The 18,911-nt window shown below is 36.7% G+C and overlaps 1 protein-coding gene across 3 annotated transcripts in view; it reads left to right on the plus strand.

Annotated features, from left to right (window-relative positions):
- The window catches only part of HSPBAP1 (HSPB1 associated protein 1), a 60,279-nt gene that overhangs the window by 3,036 nt on the left and 38,332 nt on the right, over window positions 1-18,911 (plus strand). For all 3 annotated transcript variants that reach the window (XR_009213103.1, XM_032150013.2, XM_058437423.1), the window contains exons 2-3: window positions 9,469-9,654; window positions 18,477-18,658. Coding sequence is in view for 2 of the 3 variants with exons in the window: in XM_032150013.2 (XP_032005904.1) it covers window positions 9,469-9,654; window positions 18,477-18,658 (368 nt within the window). In the remaining variant the exon portion in view is untranslated. The remainder of the gene's footprint in view (window positions 1-9,468; window positions 9,655-18,476; window positions 18,659-18,911) is intronic.

Raw genomic sequence — 18,911 nt, forward strand, 5'->3', positions numbered from 1 at the left:
CTCGAACTCCTGGCCTCAAGTGATGCTCCCACCTCGGCCTCCCAGAGCACTGGGATTTCAGGCATAAGCCACTGCACCCAGCTGAAAAGTTCATTTTTGAGCAAACTTATTCCATTATCAAAAAATATTTGAATGGCACGTGGTAAACAGACCTTTTTCATGTGGTAAAGCAGAAGACAATCTTTGCCCCAAAGTAATTATAAATATCATTTTTGGCAATAAAGACATAGATAAAAAGAATAGTAGTATAAGACATATCCTAATGGTCAGATGTAATTAGCTGGGATATAATACTCAGTATGATACACATTAAGTATTTTGGAGGCTGAGAGAAGGAACTAATAGAAATTGGGTTGGTTTGTGCTTCCTAGGATAATTTCTTGAAGATGAGCCAGGTGAGGAGACCAATTCTACTAGAGTAGAAATAATGACAGAGAACCTGGGTGAAAAAGAGGAAGACTTGTATCCATTGAGTCCAGAGAAGAACAGGGTGAAAACAGAAATGTTGAAGTGAAGAAGAGGAAAATCGTGGGTTTCAGTCTTCTCAGAAAAATAGAGCAAGGTACCACAAAACTAAGGAAGTAGAGAAAGGTACTGGAGATTTGAGAGTGAAGAAGCAGCCAGGCATGTTGGCGCATGCCTATAATCCCAGCACTTTGGTAGGCGAGGCAGGCAGATCTCTTGAGCTCAGGAATCTGAGACCAGCCTGGGCAACATAATGAAACCCTGTCTCTACAGAAAATATGAAAATAAACTGGGCATGGTGGCACACGCCTGTAGTTCCAGCTGCTTGGGAGGCTGAGGCACGAGAATCGTTTGAACCTGTGAAGCGGAGGTTGCAGTGAGTTGAGATTGTGCTATGGCACTCCGGCCTGAGCAACAGGGCCAGACCCTGTCTCAAAAAAAAGAGAGAGAGAGAAAAAAAAGAAGCTTTGGCATGGTTGCCATAGGGTTGTGGGTGATTAGGAGTGAGTCAGTGCTTGGGAGCAGGAAAGGGTAACCAGTAGAGGTGAGCATAAAATCGTGGAACAGATCACCTTGGTTATGCTTGATAGCTCATTCTACAGAAGTGGAGAAAACAAGTGCTTAGTTTCAATAAAGTTTTATACATTGCTAAAAATCAGGTATTCTTATGCAGTTATTTGAAAGAAATATTTGTTTAGCATCATTTTATGCTAGGCACTGGACTAACCTCTAGGGAGATAAAAGTAAGAGGTTTGCCTTCAAGAATGTGATATTGTTTGTTTGAAATAACAGCTTAGAAATAATTAAAAACAAACATGAAACTACTTATTGTTAATTAAGAATCAATTTAAATTCTGAATGTGAAATGTTACTCTCAGAATCATACATTGATTGAAGCATTCAGTGAAATTAAAAATTGCAGTTATTTGAGTGTGATTCTATCTTTCAAACTGAGGTTATTATATTTCTTTCTATTGGGCTGTTTTTTAGTTTTTAGTTATAACCAAGATTATTCCTTGATAAAGAGAAGAATGTGTTAGTAACTCTTCTTCCAGTGCTTCCTGAGGAAATATCTCATCTAGAGTTGTATGGAATTGATTTTCACTTAGAACTAACATTCATACATAACTGGATTTATCTTTTTCAGCTGGAGACCCATACTCACCATGTCATTTTTGTTCTCATTTTTAAAAGGGGCAAAGGGTGGAGGAGTTTAAAGAAAAGCAAAAGCCTGTGTTATCTCAAAAAGTAAAAAATTCCCATGTTAGAATCCATATGTAATTCATAATGTAGATAAAATTTTTAATTTCACTGAATGCTTGGTAATGAGTATCAGAGAAACAATACCATTTGTTTTATTGTGGTAAAAACATATAACATAAAATTTACCATGTTAACCATTTTTCAGTGTTAGTAGTGTTAGGTAGATTCACATCATTGTGAAGGTGATCTCTAGAGCTTTTTCATATTGCAAATCTGGAACTCTGTATCCGTTAGACAATAACTTCCCTTTCTCCTCTTCCCCTAGTCCCTGGTAACTGCCATTTTATTTTCAGTTTCTAGAAATTTAACCACTGTAGATACTCCATGTAAGTGGAATCATATAATGTTTATCTTCTTGTGACTGGCTTATTTCAGTTAGCATACTGTCTTCAAGGTTCATCCATGTTGTAGTATATGATAGAATTTCCTTCCTTTTTAAGGCAGAATAACGTTCCATTGCATGTGTAAGCATTTTGCTTATCCATTCGTCAACAGACCTTTGAGTTGCTTCCACCACTTAGTTATTATAATAGTGCTGCTGTGAACATGGGTGTGCAGATGTCTTTTCAAGACCTTACCGTTGAATATTTTTGAGGAAAAGTAAGATAAAATAATCGTTTATTTTAAATTATTGAAAATTCACTTAGGGGAGGCTGGGGTTCAATGGAAACATTTTGGTAGAAATTTTGGAGGTACGTTGCAAAAACCTTTAGTATTTGAGACATCATTCCTTCTAGTGTTAACTTCACTTAAAATATAGACAGATTTCCTTTTTCTTGCTTTGGTTTAAGACTAGTACTACTTTTGAATTTATGAGCCATTTTTTGAGGTAAAGATAAGTTTTCTGGGTTAAATGGACAAGCATTATAAGTGTTGGAGGATGGAAAGAAGCTAAAAAGCTCATGAACCCTTGGTAAGTGTCCAGCATGTAACTGTCTCAGGTGCCCAGCCTGAACTTCCTGCGTGTTCACTGCCACACCAAGCATTGGTATTGATAAGGCTAGGTCATAACAGCCGCAGCACTAATGTTTGTGGTTTTTTTTCAGTGATAAACATCACCTTCTAGACCTTGAAATTCAAAGGTTTATGGTTAGCCATCATTTTACTTAAGCATTATGTTACCTTTCAGGAGAATTTTCTTAATTCTGACATTTTAAAATAGTGGCTACAAAATTTTAAGAATTTTCTTAATTCTGACATTTTAAAATAGTGGCTACAAAATGAAAAATTCTTTTCGGTGTAAGTTTTACCATTCAGTCTTTAATACTAATCCAGTCGTTTTGTTAGATGGTACTTGCACGATTCCATCGGGTTTTTCTAACATGGCCCAAATGGTCATTATTTTTTGCCCTAATATCTACCATTCCAGAGATTTTAAACTCTCTTATATGTATATACAATAGTTGTTTGATGAAACACCATATATACACTTAGATGTATACATTCAGAAATAAATGATCTCACTGTGCCAGGACCCAGTTTTAAATTCATGCTGTATCATTATAGTGATTCTCTGTATTGTAATGTGTGACTTACTCTTATGTCAACTTCTGAAGGTTTTTAAAAATCTTTAATTTTTTCATTAAAATTATATCTGATGGGAGACAAGTTAATTTCAATTTCAAGATTTTTGTTATATTCTATTAATATTCGGAGTGTTCTGGACACATGGTAAATGTTCCTTATTCTTGTCTTAAAGTCTAAATCTCATACAAATCCAGGCCAGGTGTTAATTGACTGACCCCAGATAGTTGGCATACTCAGAGAAATTAGGTTTCAAATTATCTTGTACTTTACATTAATTTAAAAAAATTACTGAGAAGGACGCAATTTATTTTTGATGATGTTTCACTATCTCCAAAGAATTAGTTGTAACTGCGGCTGTAATAAATTGACTGGAGAACATCCTACATTTGGAGAGACAAAAAACTATTGCGTAACACCCAGATCACTAATCTGTTTTTTTTCAGTAGTTTCTAAATTATCCAGTTAAAAATTACTACCTGCTGCAAGTTTAGACCTAAATACCCTTATCCTTTGAAGACTGTTGAGGTTGCTTCAGAATTTTTATAGCTCTTTGCAAAATATTTCTAGCATGGAATAACTGGGTGCATCCATAGGCTGTTTAACTAATACAGGGTAGCATTGCATTCTTCTTTAAAGGAAATTGTAACATTTAAATTCATTAATTTAATGGCCCAGTTTATTGTTGATTAAATTATCAGAAGCTAAATTGGTTTTATCTCACAACCAGCTGATTGTTTTATTTCACGATGGGCCTGAAATTCTGTAAATATGCTAATTTCCTGTTATGGTGAACATCCTACTACTCTGCTTTGCACACACTTCATAGTGCTTTCATTCATTTAGCAAATGTTTTGGCATTTAATATATACCAGTCACTAGGCCAGGCACTCTCTCAGCAAATTTTAGTATTGGAGGTCTCCTGTTAAATAATCTCTGGGATGTGTGGGATTTTTAGATCAGATAATTAAATTATTTAAATTTAACTTTACGCTAAAGAAGAAATATTTACTTCTTTGTAGCTTTTTTGTCAAAACACTATTCATGTGTTACTGTCGCCTGTGTACATATTTATAGAAGGCTACCCAGTTATATGTACCCAAATATGAACCATTTTGGGAATAATCAAAGCCATGTGATCTATTGGCTCTAATGTAAGGTAAGTAGAATAAATAAATCGCTACCCCAAAGTAACTTGTGCTTCTGTTTTTCCCTGCCCTTTAAAGTTCCAGAAGCAAAATGTTCAAAGGTTGAATATTTTACAACCTTAGAACTGAAAGAATGCTACAGTGTGTCAGACCAGCCATGATTCATCCAGCCCAAGCCACAGAACACTGTAGAGGGAGAATATGGTTATCCTTGAAAACGATGGCCTCAGAAAGCAAGGTGTTATACCAGCTGTGAATTAATAACAGTCTTGACTAGAAGGGTTTTTTTTTTTTTTTAATCTAAAAGGATTCAGGAGGTAGTAGTTGGTTCAGTAGCACAATGATGAACATGTTTGCATGCTTTTGGTTAAGGTTTGCGATTTCCTGGACCTTTCATTTGTCTCTCAAGAGGGCTAATCATTGTGTCTGCTTTCCAGGCAGTATATAGAAAAGGATGAGGGCAAAAAGGCTGACTCACAACTTCCATATGTGCGCGCGCGTGCGCGCGCACACACACACACACACACACGGAAATTATATATATATATATATATATATATATACACCATATCTATCTGTCTGTCTGTCTGTCTATATTTGGCTACTCCTGTCTGCAAAGAAGTCTGGGAAATAAAATTTTTCAGTCACTCCTGTTGCCCAAAGTTATTTTAATGAGGAAGAAGAGAATGAGTATTGGGTAAGTAGAAGTTAAAGAAAAAAATTATTCAGTGACACTTGTTAAAGCATGGTAAGGAAGACTATTCAGGACCATCACCATAGATATAAGGACTACTGTAACGGGGTCTCACAGTTGGGGAGAGAGATTGGGCCCAACTCCAAAGACAGCATGGGCAAGTGAGAATTTACAGCCAAGGAGCAGAGTCAGTGGATGAGAAATTACTAAGAGGAAACATCAGGGGTAAGGGGAAATCTGGCAAAACCAACTTAACAGGATTCTTGCTGAAGGCAGGCCAAGGTGATCAGATATCACCTGGAGGTTGGTTGAGGGTGAAGAACCTAATCAGATATCAGGGATGGGGGCAGTTCTTGCTAAACTGACTTAGCAAGGTTCTTTCCTAAAACTGGGTTTTACAAGGAAGTGCATAGATGGACCTAGCAGAAGAATCAAAGCCTGACTAAAGTTTGGCCAAGCAAAGAGTCTTTGTCACAGGCGACTAGCACTCCCTGCCATGAGTGCACGTACGTGCACATAGACTCATGCGCTCCTCAAAACAATCCTCTCTCCCCGGAGCACATGTGAATGATTATGAATTGAGCTTTCCTGTGTATCCTTTCAGGTTATATTTTTTCTTCTGAGTTTTTAGCCCTAGTTAAGTTGCACAGTCAATTCTCTAGAAATAAGATTGTGCAGTGGAAAGAGCACTGGACTTGGACTGAGGGGACCTGATAAATCTGGTTCCAGTCCTCTGACATCTAAGCTTCCATTTCTTCCTTCAGTTAATGGAAATGAATTACCGTCTCTGCCTTTGTTTTACAGGCTTCTTACGAGATGAGCACTTTTAATGTATGTAAAAGTGCATTGTAAACAGTGAAGCATTAAACAGTTAAATGTATGGTATTGTTATGATGCCTGTGTTCAAACTACTCATCTTCCCAACAGAATGAGCTATTGTTCCTGACTTCTCTTAAGGCAAGTCACCAAGTCTAGACACTTCAGTCTTTTGGCTGCATCTGACTCCCACCCCACATCTCTGGTTGTAATAGCCTTTGATATTATTCTCTTAGTATTTCTTCATCTTCACCATCTCTGACTTACTCACTGCCACCCCTGTTGTTCAGGCCCGTATCATACTTATCACTTGGCTATTGCAATAGCTCTCTGAGTCAACTTCAGGTCCAACTCTCCCTTCCCACCTCACATCTCTACATATTTCTAGACAGCCCTCATTTTTAGTGGATATAGTATACTATGGGATTGCCTTGTCATAATTTAGTAAATATTTTTCTGCTTTGGGGCATTAGATTGTTTACATTTTTTGTTGTTATAGTGTGGTAGTAGACATTTGTGTGTGTGTGTATGTGTATGCTATACATAGCTTATGATTATTTGTTACAGTAAATTCCTATAACACAAGTTACTGAGATAATGAACAGTTCTTTCATTTTCCCAGTTGTTTCCCAAAGGATGATTCCAATTTATATGCCATGAAAAACAGAATACTATTTAACATGAATATATTATAGCTTTTTATAGTATAGGGATCAAAATATGCCACCCCCAAATATGCCACTTTGGCATATTGATTATTTTGGGTAAAAGGCATTGAAAAGGCTGGGCACGGTGGCTCACACCTGTAATCCCAGCACTTTGGGAGGCCAAGGTGGGCAGATCACAAGGTCAAGAGATTGAGACCATCCTGGCTAACATGGTGAAACCCCATCTCTACTAAAAATATAAAAATTAGCTGGGCATGGTGGTGCATGCCTGTAGTCCCAGCTACTCGGGAGGCTAAGGCAGGAGAATCACTTGAACCCGGGAAGCAGAGGTTGCAGTGAGCCAAGATTGCACCACTGCATTCCAGCCTGGCGACAGAGCAAGACTCAAAAAAAAAAAAAGGCACAGCAGATGCAAGAAGGTCATTTTGAGCTCCCTTTTTCTTCCCAAAAGTGGGAGGTAAAACTCCCATGTCAAAGTTGCCCTCCCTGTACCAGGAACAAGGAAGACATTCTTATAACCAAAGATGGGTAATAAAGGCTGAGAGAAATCTGTACAAACAAACCTTGCTAAACCAACCCTTGTCTTCCCAGTCACTTTTCCACAATTAACTGCACTCACCCAGCTTCTTTGTCTTGTCACATTTTCTAAATTTACTCTTTGTCCAACCTACTATATAGATGTTAAGCTCTAACTGCTTCTTTCGGTCTTCATTTTTCTTGTGAGAGCTCCCATGTACATGTAAAAAGTACTGAATAATGTTTGTATGCTTTTCTCTGTTAACCTGTTTTACGTCAGTCTCAGCTAGAGACTTTAAGAGGGTAGAGGAAAAATTTGACGTTCCGTACAAGTAGTCTACAGCAAAACCTTAAAAACATATAATAAAAAAATGTGGATGTTCATTTTCATACACACAGAATCCAGGCACATCAAGACCAGGAAGATTTGGTGCACTGCAATATAGGTAATCTTGTACTTAGATTCATAGGCCTGTATGGAAGGATGAAGAACTTGAATGCAAAGTTACTGTACATGTCAAAAGTGAAAAACACAACAAAAAGCAACCATGTCAAGGAAAAACAGAAAATTGTATTCTTGGTCACATAATGTTATCCTTTACAAGGCTCTTTACCATGTAAAGGTCACCTGAAGATAAATCAGGGGCTACTTTTCAGTGAGACCAAGGGTGCCTTCTCTTTCTCACTGCACGCACTCCCTGAGTCTTCTGCCTTTCCCTTCTAAGCATCCACGTTGCCCTCCTCATTTAGAATGATGACTGTGTAGAAGGTAACAGATTGTTCTCAAAATGTCAGCTGCCAAGGGCTTAGAGCCTGCTGACTTTCACTGAGGGCTTAAGAAGGGATTCCAAGTTTTTGCCCTTGTCTGAGAAAGGAGGCCAAACTGATTTAAGTTTTCAGTTTCTTTAAAAACAAGCCTTACCTTTAGACAAACACAAATTACTCAAGTTCTTTGATGATTCCTTCCCTATCCCTCTTCCTTTTATCATAGAGAAGAAGGTTGGGTGATAGAAGAATTTGGGTTATTTATGAATTTTTCTTGATTTTTGAATTAAGTGTAATTACAGATAAAGTAACTAAAATAGAGGGTTAGCTGATTGTTCTTGAGAATCATAAATATATGTTTTGAGAGTCAGAGAGTATAAAGCGTTTTTTAAACCTCCCCAAAAACTTGCCATCTTAAGATGTCTTTAAAAGGGAAACTTGCTTGTTCTTTTATTCAAAAAATACTAATCTTTACTGTCCTATCCAAGATTAATATTTTATGATTCTGTGAAATTTATTTAAATAGTAAGTTACAGTGTTGGTTTGTACAGCTCTTCTGTACTGTTTATAGATGCAGTTGAAACCAAGGATTAATATTGATTGCCATCTAAGTACATCTTTTATCCTTTTAAAATTGCAATAAAAATAATATTTCCCCTCCCAGGTTGACTGCTATATTGACTCAGTAGTCTTTCTGGCATTAACCTGTGACATAACAAGTAGAATTGTGGCTGACTCCAGCAACTCTAGTTGTTCGAGAGTAGTTCCCATCAGCATTTCTTACATAATCCTCTACTTAGGAGGTAGTATTTTCCAAAAAATCATATCTTTTAAAATTTGAAGATGTAGTTGGAAAGCCTTTTTTAACACTAAAGTTTCATTTTTGACATCGAATATTGTAAATATCTACCAAAATTTAAACACTTAAATTTTAGTATGAGAAAAATCATTTAAGAATTAGGTCTTTTCACCTGCCCTCATGTGTTTATCATAGCATTATTCACAATAGCAAAGAGATGGAATCTGCCTAGGTGCCCACTAATGGTGAATTGGATAAAGAAAATATGGTGTGTATATATATGCCATGGAATACTACGCAGCCATAAAAAAGAATGAAATTTCCCTTGCAGCAACATGGATGCAGATGGAAGCCATTATCCTAAATTAATGCAGAAACAGCCAAATACCACAAGTTCTCACTTATAAGTGGGAGCTAAACATCAAGTACACACGGACATAAAGATGGGAACAATAAACACTGGGAACTTCAAAAGAGGGGAGGGAGGGAGAGGAGCAAGGGTTAAAAAACTACCTATTGAATACTGTGCTCACTATTTGGGTGATAGGTTCAATAGAAACCCAAACCTTGGCATCGCACAATATACCCATGTAACAAACCTGCACATATACCCCTGGATCTAAAAAAAGAAAAGAATTAGGTCTTTTGAGGCCACATATGTATGTAAACAGCAGTAAATGAAGTATACATCATTGTAATTGTAGAGAATGATTTGCCATGATAAAAACAATATTGGCTATTTTTTTCTCCATATTGTATGAAAAAACTTGATAGTTTTCTATCTATTGCTCTATTCATTTCTCTTTCTAGGTAAACATGTCAAACCTTTTATGCCAGAGAAAGCAAAAGAAATTATCATGTCTTTACAACAACCTGCAGTCTTCTGTAACATGGTGTTTGATTGGCCAGCACGACACTGGAATGCTAAATACCTTTCGGAGGTCCTTCATGGCAAGCGGATACGATTCAGAATGGGGATGAAAAGCATGAGCACAGGTATGACTATAGGTAATCACCATCATAATGTCTCCTCAGGAACATCCCTGCATTCTCAGCAGTGGCCTCCTGATCTCTTGAGAATCCTTTCTTTCTGATCCTTTTTTTGACCATTCACTGCACATATAGGAACGTTTTATTGGAAGATTTGGAAAACATTTTGGCTTAAGTGTTTTTTATTTTTGTCTGACAAAACAGTCTATAGTTTATAACCCCATATAAAATGTATTTGTTCATGTATCTTATATGTATATTGCTAGACATTATTGTGGTTCATTAAATGTTAGACACTTAATAAATATTTGTTAATGTGCTCTTATTTATATTCCTATTAGACCAATACTAATCTAATAGTTTCATCCACTTTTTCCTCAAGTAGAATGTGTCATTTTATTTGTGGCTTCAGGCACTATTTATAGTTGTATAATTACTTGGTTGTAATTTTATCCCTCTGCTTTATTGACTGACGGACCTGTTTTGCATTGCACAAACATGAAACATATGTAAAGCTCGCTCTTTTATTCTCTTAAGCAAATAGATTTTGCCTCGTCTTTTCTGAAGACATAACATTTTGATTTGTTTGCCCTATTTTCAGATAAAGCAATTACCATTAACTCTAAAATTTAGGTAATTTACCATTAACTCTAAAACTACTGTTTCTAATCTAAGAGAGTCTATGATCATTTTTCTGGTGTTTAACTTGTATTTCAATATGGGTAAGTTTGGTAGTCTAGAATTTCAGTTTTTTAAGCATTGAGGTAAAGTGGCTTATTAATATCTATTAATAGCTCAGGAGAACTAGAAAAGTCCCCAGCTTCCCTTCCTGCTGCTCCAAGCTGCTTTCTCTCATTTCGACCTTGTAGTATAGCTGACAGAATTATTTAGTTTTTGGTGTCTGGAACCCCTTTGTACTCCTGTGACAGATGTAGCATGTTGAATATACCTGGAACTCTTTGTCATCTCATTATAATCAGAGACCAAACTGTTTAAAATTCAATCTTAGACCAGCAGCAATAACATAAAAATCAAATTGTGCCTTTTCCTTCTTGATTTTAGTCAAAGAAATCTGCCTCTCATTGAAGTGTCTGTTAGACACTAATTTGGAGAAAAATAGAAATAGTAATTTTTTCACATTCTAGTTAGACTCCAAATACAATACTACCAATAGCTAACATTTATTTAAAGTTATTGTTTCAGGCACAGTCGTGAATACTTTGCACATACAGTATTAGCTTTCTTAATCTTTCTAAAACATTAGTACAGAGCTGCTGTTATCCCATTTTATAGATAAGACATAGTAATTTGACATTTTCAAGTTAATACTTAAGCACACAAAAAAGGAAAATAACTCTCTGAGGTGGTGAGAAACGACTGAGCTTTTAGTAAAGACAATGTGCTTTTTTATTAAATAAAATCCACATAACATAAAATTTAGCATTTTAGCCATTTAAAAGTATGCAGTTCATTGGTTGTTAGTATATTCATGATATTGTACAACCATCACTACTATCTAATTCTAGAATATTGCTAGTATCCCATAAAGAAGCCCAGTACCCCTTAAGCCATCATTTTCCATTCTGCCTTACCCCAGGCCCTGGCAACCACTGATTTACCTTGTGTCTATGAATTTGACTACTTAGAATATATCATATAAGTGGAATCATTTAATATTGGCCTTTTTGTGCCTGGCATCTTTCATTTAGTGTGTTTTCAAGGTTCATCCATGTTGTAATATATATCAGTACTTCAGTTGTTTTTATTGCCAAATAATATTCTGTTGTACGAATATGTACATTTTATTTATCTATTCATCAGTTGATGGACATTTGAGTCATTCCATTTTTTGGCTATTACAAATAATGCTACTATGAACATTCATCTACAAATTTTTGTGTGGACATGTATTTTCGTTTCTCTCGGAGTAGAATTGCTGGGTCATACAGTAATTCTGTGTTTAATATTTTAAGAAACCGTTTTCCAAAGCAGCTGCACCATTTTATATTCTCACCTTCTATGTATGAGAGTTCCAGTTTTTTCCACATCCTTGCCAACACTCCATTTTAAAAATTACAGCTATTCTAGGCCGGACACAGTGGCTCATGCCTGTAATCCCAGCACTTTGGGAGGCCGAGGTGGGCAGATCACGAGGTCAGGAGTTTGAGACCAGCCTGGCCAACATGGTGAAACCCCATCTCTACTAAAAGTACAAAAAAAAAAAAAGAAAAAAAATTATAACTATTCTAGTGTATGGGAAGTATTATTATAGTTTCGATTTGTGTTTCCCTAATGACTAATAATGCTGAGCATCTTTTTATGTGTGTATTGGCCATTTGTATATCTTCTTTGGAAAAATGTCTATTCAAATCCTTTGCTCATTTTCCAATTGTTTTTGTCTTTTTATTATTGAGTTATAAAAAAAGAGTTCTTTATATATTCTGGATACTACCCTTATTAAGTATATGATTTGCAAATGTCCCACTACCCAGAGATAATCACTAGTTATATTTTGAGGTATGTCCATGTAGGCCTTTTTGTATTTTAAAAATAAAGTTACATTAATTTTCACAGCTTGCTTTTTTTTTCCTTTACTCTGAGCAGCTTCTCTTGAGATTGTATGATTTTTCAATGGCTACCTAATATTTCATTGTTTGGTAGTATCATAATTTATTTTAAAGTTTTGATGATAGATTGCTTACAAGTTTTAAATTTTAAAAAGATTGTAATGAACATCTTTGCAAACAAATGTTGTCAAAGTTTCTGATTACTTCCTTAGGATTGATACCTAGAAGGAGAGTTACTAGATCAAAGGATATGAGCATTATCATCAGTAGCAGAACTATCTGTGAAGCTTCTTACGCCAGAAGCTCTGAGTCATTCTGATTGCCTGTCTTGACTGGTGTCTTGTGACTCAGTGACTTACATACTAAATATCTAGCATCTGCCTGCTTCTGTCTGTCTCCACAGCCATCCTCTAGTGGGCGTTACCCTGCTCACTCTCTCTCACCTCCATAGTTGCGTGGCCTCATCCTAGTCTCTCTGCACCCCTTGCCCTCCCTTCCCACACCATTCCTCATACTGAAGCCAGAGACGACTTTTAGGAAAACAAATCTAATCTTATTTCTCTGCTTAAAACACTTAAATGGCTTCCAGTTATGCTTAGGCTAAAGACCAAAATGTCCATTGTGGTGTGGAAGGCCCAGCATCATTTCTTTCCCTGAGCTCAGGCCAGACAAGCATTTTTCAGTTTCTGTATTTCCAGGGCTTTGTTTCTTCCTACTTCAGAGCCTTTGCATGTGTATGTAGTTCCCTGTGTCTAGCCTCTCTTTTCTCACTTCCCTTTCCCCCAACTTTACCTAATTAATTCGTCTCCTTCTGTCAGATCTTAGCTTAAATGTCATTTTTCCTGACCAAATCTATCCTTCCCCATACCCCAAATCAGGTGTGACTATTCAATTACCTCAGAACACTTTGTATTTCTTATTAACACTTAGCACAGTTGTAATCACATGGTTGTATAATTACCTATTTAAAGTCTCTTCCCCTCAAGAAGGTCACTTCTGTGAGGGCAAGGGCCACATCTCATCATGGGCTGAGCACCTAATGGACATTCAATTTGTGAAGTGAAAGAATGAAAGGCTTTGAAACATACGGCGAAGGGCTTTGCACGAAGGTGGTTTCTATTTACATTCTTTTCAGAACATGTGAGGGTTCCTGTTTTGCTACTCCTTGGCCAAAACTGAAATTTATCTTAAAAATCTTTCAGGCTGAGCATGGTGGCTCATGCCTGTAATCCCAGCGCTTTGGGAGGCTGGAGCAGGAGGATTGCGTGAGCCCAGGAGTTCAAGACCAGCCTGGGCAACATAGCAAAACCTTGTCTCTACAAAAAGTACAAAAAAATTATCTGGGCATGGTGGCGTGCACCTGTTGTCCCAGCTACCCAGGAGGTTGAGATGGGAGGATCACCTGAGCCTGGGAGGTCGAGGCTGCAGTCAGCTGTGATCAGGCTACTGCACTCAAGCCTGGGAGACAGAGCGAGGCCCTGTTACGTGAAAAATGTTATCTCATTATTTTAATTAACATTTATTTGGCCGGGCACAGTGGCTCATGCCTGTAATCCTAGCACTTTGGGAGGCCGAGGTGGACGGATTTCCTGAGCTCAGGAGTTCGAGACCAGCCTGGGCACATGGCAAAACCCCGCCTCTACTAAACATACAAAAAATTAGCTGGCGTGGTGGTGCACACCTGTAATCCCAGCTATTTGGGAGGTGAGGCATGAGAATCGCTTGAACCCCAGAGGCAGAGGTTGCAGTGAGCCAAGATAGTGCCACTGCACTCCAGCCTGGGCCACAGAGTGAGACTCTGTCTCAAAAAAAAAAAAAAAAAAACCCAAGAAAAACGCATTTATTTGATTGCTGGTGATGTTGAACATATGTTCATGTTTATTAGTAATTTTTATTTTTTCTTGATAATTGGTCTTTGACTATTTCCTTATTGGGATTTTAGGGTTTAAAAATTTTTTTGAATTCTTCGTATATATCATGAAGATTGTGGCATGGCACAGTGACTCATACCTAAAATCCCAGCCCTGTAGGAGGCCTAGACAGAAGCATCACTTGAGACTGGGAGTTCCAGAACAGCCTGGGTGACATAGCAAGATCCTGTCTCTACAAAAAAAAATTTTTAATTAGCCAGGTGTGATGGTGCACACCTGTAGTCTTAGCTACTCAGGAAGCTGAGGCAGGAGGATTGCTTAAGCCCAGCAGTTCAAAGTTCTGACCACGCCACTGCCCTCTAGCCTGGGCAACAGAGTAAGACCCTGCCTCTAGAAATAAAAAAAAAGTAAAACAAATGAAAAAAGAGAAGATTATGTTGTTAACTAATAAGCTTCCTAGTTATTGTTTGCTTTCTCATTTTAGCTTCACAGTTTTATATTTTTATATAATCAAATAATGCTTTATTAACATTTTTATTTTAACTTCAGAAATTCCTTCTTTATCCTGAAAATAGAGAAATATTCTAATAATTTTTTTCTAATTGATTAGTGATTTCTTTTTTACATTTAACTATCCATTTCTTATTTATTTTGGTATATGGTAGTCAATGAATTTTTTTTACACAAATAGCTAAATTTGGAAATTTTATTCCAGTACCATTTACTGAATATTTATTTTTTACCCTACTGACTTTGGAAATCACCTTTATTATATTACTATATTCTTGTATATTCCAGCATCAGTTTTTGGGCCACATATTAAGCTACCAGTTTGGGGGCCAGTAAAACAGTTTTAAAACATGATTTTAGTTCTGGTATGTATTTTAATATTTGAATATATAATTCATCCTCCCTAATTACCCTTTTTTCTTAGGTATTATTGAATTTTGTACATCTAAATGAACTTTAGAGTTACACGAAGTTCTCACTGTAAAGAAATCCTGTTGGGATTTCAAATGAAAATTCATTAAGCTCTATAATTAATTAATCCCATTGTTATAATACTGTATCTTCCCACACAGGAACATGTTATCTTTACTTATCAAGTCTATTTGGCTCTCAGTAAAATGATTTATAGTTTTTATATAGGTCTACAGATTCCTTAAAATATTGTAAATTTGTTATAGCTGTTACGAAGGAAATATTTTTGCCTGTTACAGTTTTCTTACTGGTTGTGATTGGTCATAGAGAAAAGCCATTTGTTTCTGTGTGTTTATATTGTGTGTACCTACTTATTAGTCTAGGTAGTTTTTTGTTGTTTTTGTGGGTTTTCTAGTTAGACAGGCATATGATTTTAAAAGTAAGGATAACTTTGTTTCCTCTCTGTTGAGTATATTTCTTATTTCTGTTTTAGGTCTTAGGTCTTGGTTAGAATTTATCTAGAATACTTAAAATAGAAGTGTTAATAATTGGCATTTTTTAATATCATGTGTTCCTTAGTTTATTTTAGGAAGCAGATAGAGAACATCACATAGCATTTTGGATCTGATTTGTTTCCCAAGATACGTGCTCAGTGGCAGTGTTGTATCTCAGCTGGCAGTAAATTTGGCCAGCAGTTGTAGAAATAACCCTGAACATCTGAAAGCAGGGGGATAGAGTGATCAAAAGACCTGTTTAGAGTTTATGCATCACGTATTATTTCTTATTTGTAAAATGATGAAAGTTTAACAAAATGGAGAAATAGTTGTTATCCTGTTGTGCAGAAACTATTTTAGGACCCCTTTTTATAATAATTAAAAGCAAGCTCAGCTTGTACACTACTGCCAAATCCTGACCTCAGTTGAGCTTCTTACTTAGCACTTTACAGTAAGTAGGAGGAACATTATAGTTGCCTAGACCACTTCAACGTTAAATGAAAGAATCATGGTAAAATTAGAAAGGAATAATTTCATTGCATAAGACAAACTAAGAATAACAACTGTACTACCCAGAGAGAAATTGTCATTATAACAAAATCAGAGCAGTACCTTTAATGATGCTACTACCAGGAAAGCGTGAAAAAATTATATCATTATGAAAATGAAAAGATCTGTCATTTCCATTCATTGCATTCATGATAATTTTCCCCTGACAGTAACAGTTCTCATATGTAATTTTTATATTTTTAGATTTAACATTTTTTAATGTGCAGAGCTTGCTGTAACAGAAAATGAAGTCTTCTAATGAGGCCAGGTTCTGGGGGCTGCAAATCAGGCTTGCCTGAGATAACTGGCCTCAACAGAAAAGTCCTGCTTCGTCCACCCCAGGGGCAAGTAGCTCATTTAATGGCTTTAGTATTCAGTTGGACTGAATTCTAGGAAGTGAAAACTCCTAAGACAGTATAATATGTTTAGGCTTACAGCGGAGTTACTTAAATCTTTTAGAAATGACTCCTATTTCCCAGAGTCATGCAGCTTTCTTGCCACATGCACTTTTGTTTGTCAGAATTAAACTTTATGTACTTCTGTGCTTTTATGGTAAATTTTTGATGAAGTTGATAATTTTTTTGGTTGTTTTTTGTTTTTTGTTTTTTTGAGACAGGATCTCACTGTGTCACCCAGGCTGGAGTGCGGTGACACAATCTCTACTCACTGCAGCCTCAACCTCCAGGGCTCAAGTGATCCTCCTGCCTCAGCTGCCCAAGTGGCTGCAACTACAGGCACGTGCTCCCACACCTGGCTAATTTTTTTGTATTTTTTGTAGAGACAGGGTTTCACCGTATTGCCCAGGATGTTCTCAAACTCCTAGGCTCAAGCAGTCCTCCCACCTCGGCCTCCCAAAGTGCTGGGATTATAGGCATGTGCCACTACGCCTGGCCAATGTTGATATGTTAAGAGTTTATGTATATTGATTGTTTACTATGTGCCAGGCACTAAGTGCTTTACAAAAATTGTTAAAATTTAAATAGTTCTTGAATATGTACATTTTAATCTTTCAGATAAATGTGGCCTAGTTAAGTTCTCCTGCTTCTCAAAGTGAGGTGACAAGTTAAAGTGGATGAATTAGGATGATTCGTTGACATACACCCTACCTCTATTACCTCTCTGCCATTCTGTGGCTTAGGAAAAAGAAGGGAAAGGAAAAAGATTATTGGATAATTCTAAGCAGTTGCAGGCAGAAATGTAGAGAAAAGATAAAGGCTGTTGAAAGAAGAATGTGAATACTCTTCTCTTCCTGCTACTGATTCAGCTAACTTTTAAAGGGTTCCAAGTAAATATATGAATGGATAAGAAGTACTAGTAATAGTGCCTAACATTGGCTGGGCACAGTGGCTCCTGCCTGTAATCCCAGTACTTTGGGAGGCCCAGGTGGGCAGATCACTTGAGGCCAGGAGTTCAAGATCAGCCTGGCCACCATGACGAAACCCCATCTCTACTAAAAAATACAAAAATTAACCAGAGGTGGTGGCTACTAGAGTAGCCTCTAGTCCTAGCTACTTGAGAGGCTGAGGTGGGAGGATCGCTTGAACTCAGGTGGCAGAAGTTGCAGTGAGCCGAGATTGCACCACTGCACTCCAGCCTGTATGATGAGCAAGACCCTGTCTCGAAACAAAAACAAAAAATAAAAAAATAGTGGTGAACATTTATTGAAATCTGCTGTGTCAAGCACTGTGCTAACTGATCTACATCACGTCTTGAAAGGATTTCATGTTTTGTAAAGGAAGTCATGATCAGTTTTCTTAAATATTAACTTCCTTGTTAAGTTGCAAAAATAAAATTAATTTCATCATTCTTTTAGAATAGTTTTTGTGTCAATCCAAGACTCCAATCTTGACTCATTGGAGTCATACCCATAATAACAAGCCACTGTGGACAGATAATACATCTTTTATTGAAGCTTTCCTGATCAACCCTCATCTCTAGTGGTCTTTGCCTTTTCCAAGTGTCAGCAGCATAAAATTTTGCATTTAACTGTATGGTGCCTCAAGTTTTTATTTACTAAATCCTCAAGTTTGGATTACTAAATCTAGTCATAGGGTAGTCTTTAATCTTAAAGTTAAAACTGTGCTTTATACTTTTATGTTTAATCCTGAGTATTGTGAATTTTGTAAGTGGCACTCATTATGTAACAAGTACAAATTAATTTTTAAATTTTTTAATTAATTTTTTTGGAGATGGGGTTTTGCTCTGTTGCACAGACTAGTCTCAAATTCCTGGGCTCAAGCCATCTTCCTGCCTCAGCCTCCAGAGAAACTAGGATTACAGGCATGCACCACCACACCTGGCTCAAAACGAATTTTTAATTAGTCTTCAAAGTTAATTTTTTGGTTGAAATTATCTTTATTTAAAAAAAACAATAATTAGGAAATATGTTCATTATACATTTAAAGTTGCATTCTCTTACATTGCAGTTCCTCAGTTTGAAACTACATGTAATTACGTAGAAGCTACACTCGAAGAATTTCTGACCTGGAACTGTGACCAGTCTAGTATTTCTGGACCATTTAGAGATTATGACCATTCCAAGTTCTGGGCTTATGCTGACTACAAATATTTTGTCAGTCTATTTGAAGACAAGACAGATCTTTTCCAGGTAAGTCAGAACCTTCCTTCTAATCTTGGTAGGAATTTGTTTTTGAGAAAAGATGACAAATTAGAATCTCCCTGGCACCTTCTCTGCCTTTTTCTCTCATAAGTAATCGCCATGAGTCTTGGATATTTCACCCACTCAAACCAAAAGATTTGCTGAAGAGAAGTGTACCATTTGGCTCACACAGATGAGCTGGCTTCCTTGTTTTCCTACTCCTAAACTTCCTACACACCCTCCTTTGCTTTTAAACAGTGCT

Source organism: Hylobates moloch, unplaced genomic scaffold (assembly GCF_009828535.3).
Source record: "Hylobates moloch isolate HMO894 unplaced genomic scaffold, HMol_V3 SCAFFOLD_4, whole genome shotgun sequence".
Taxonomy (NCBI): Eukaryota; Metazoa; Chordata; class Mammalia; order Primates; family Hylobatidae; genus Hylobates; species Hylobates moloch.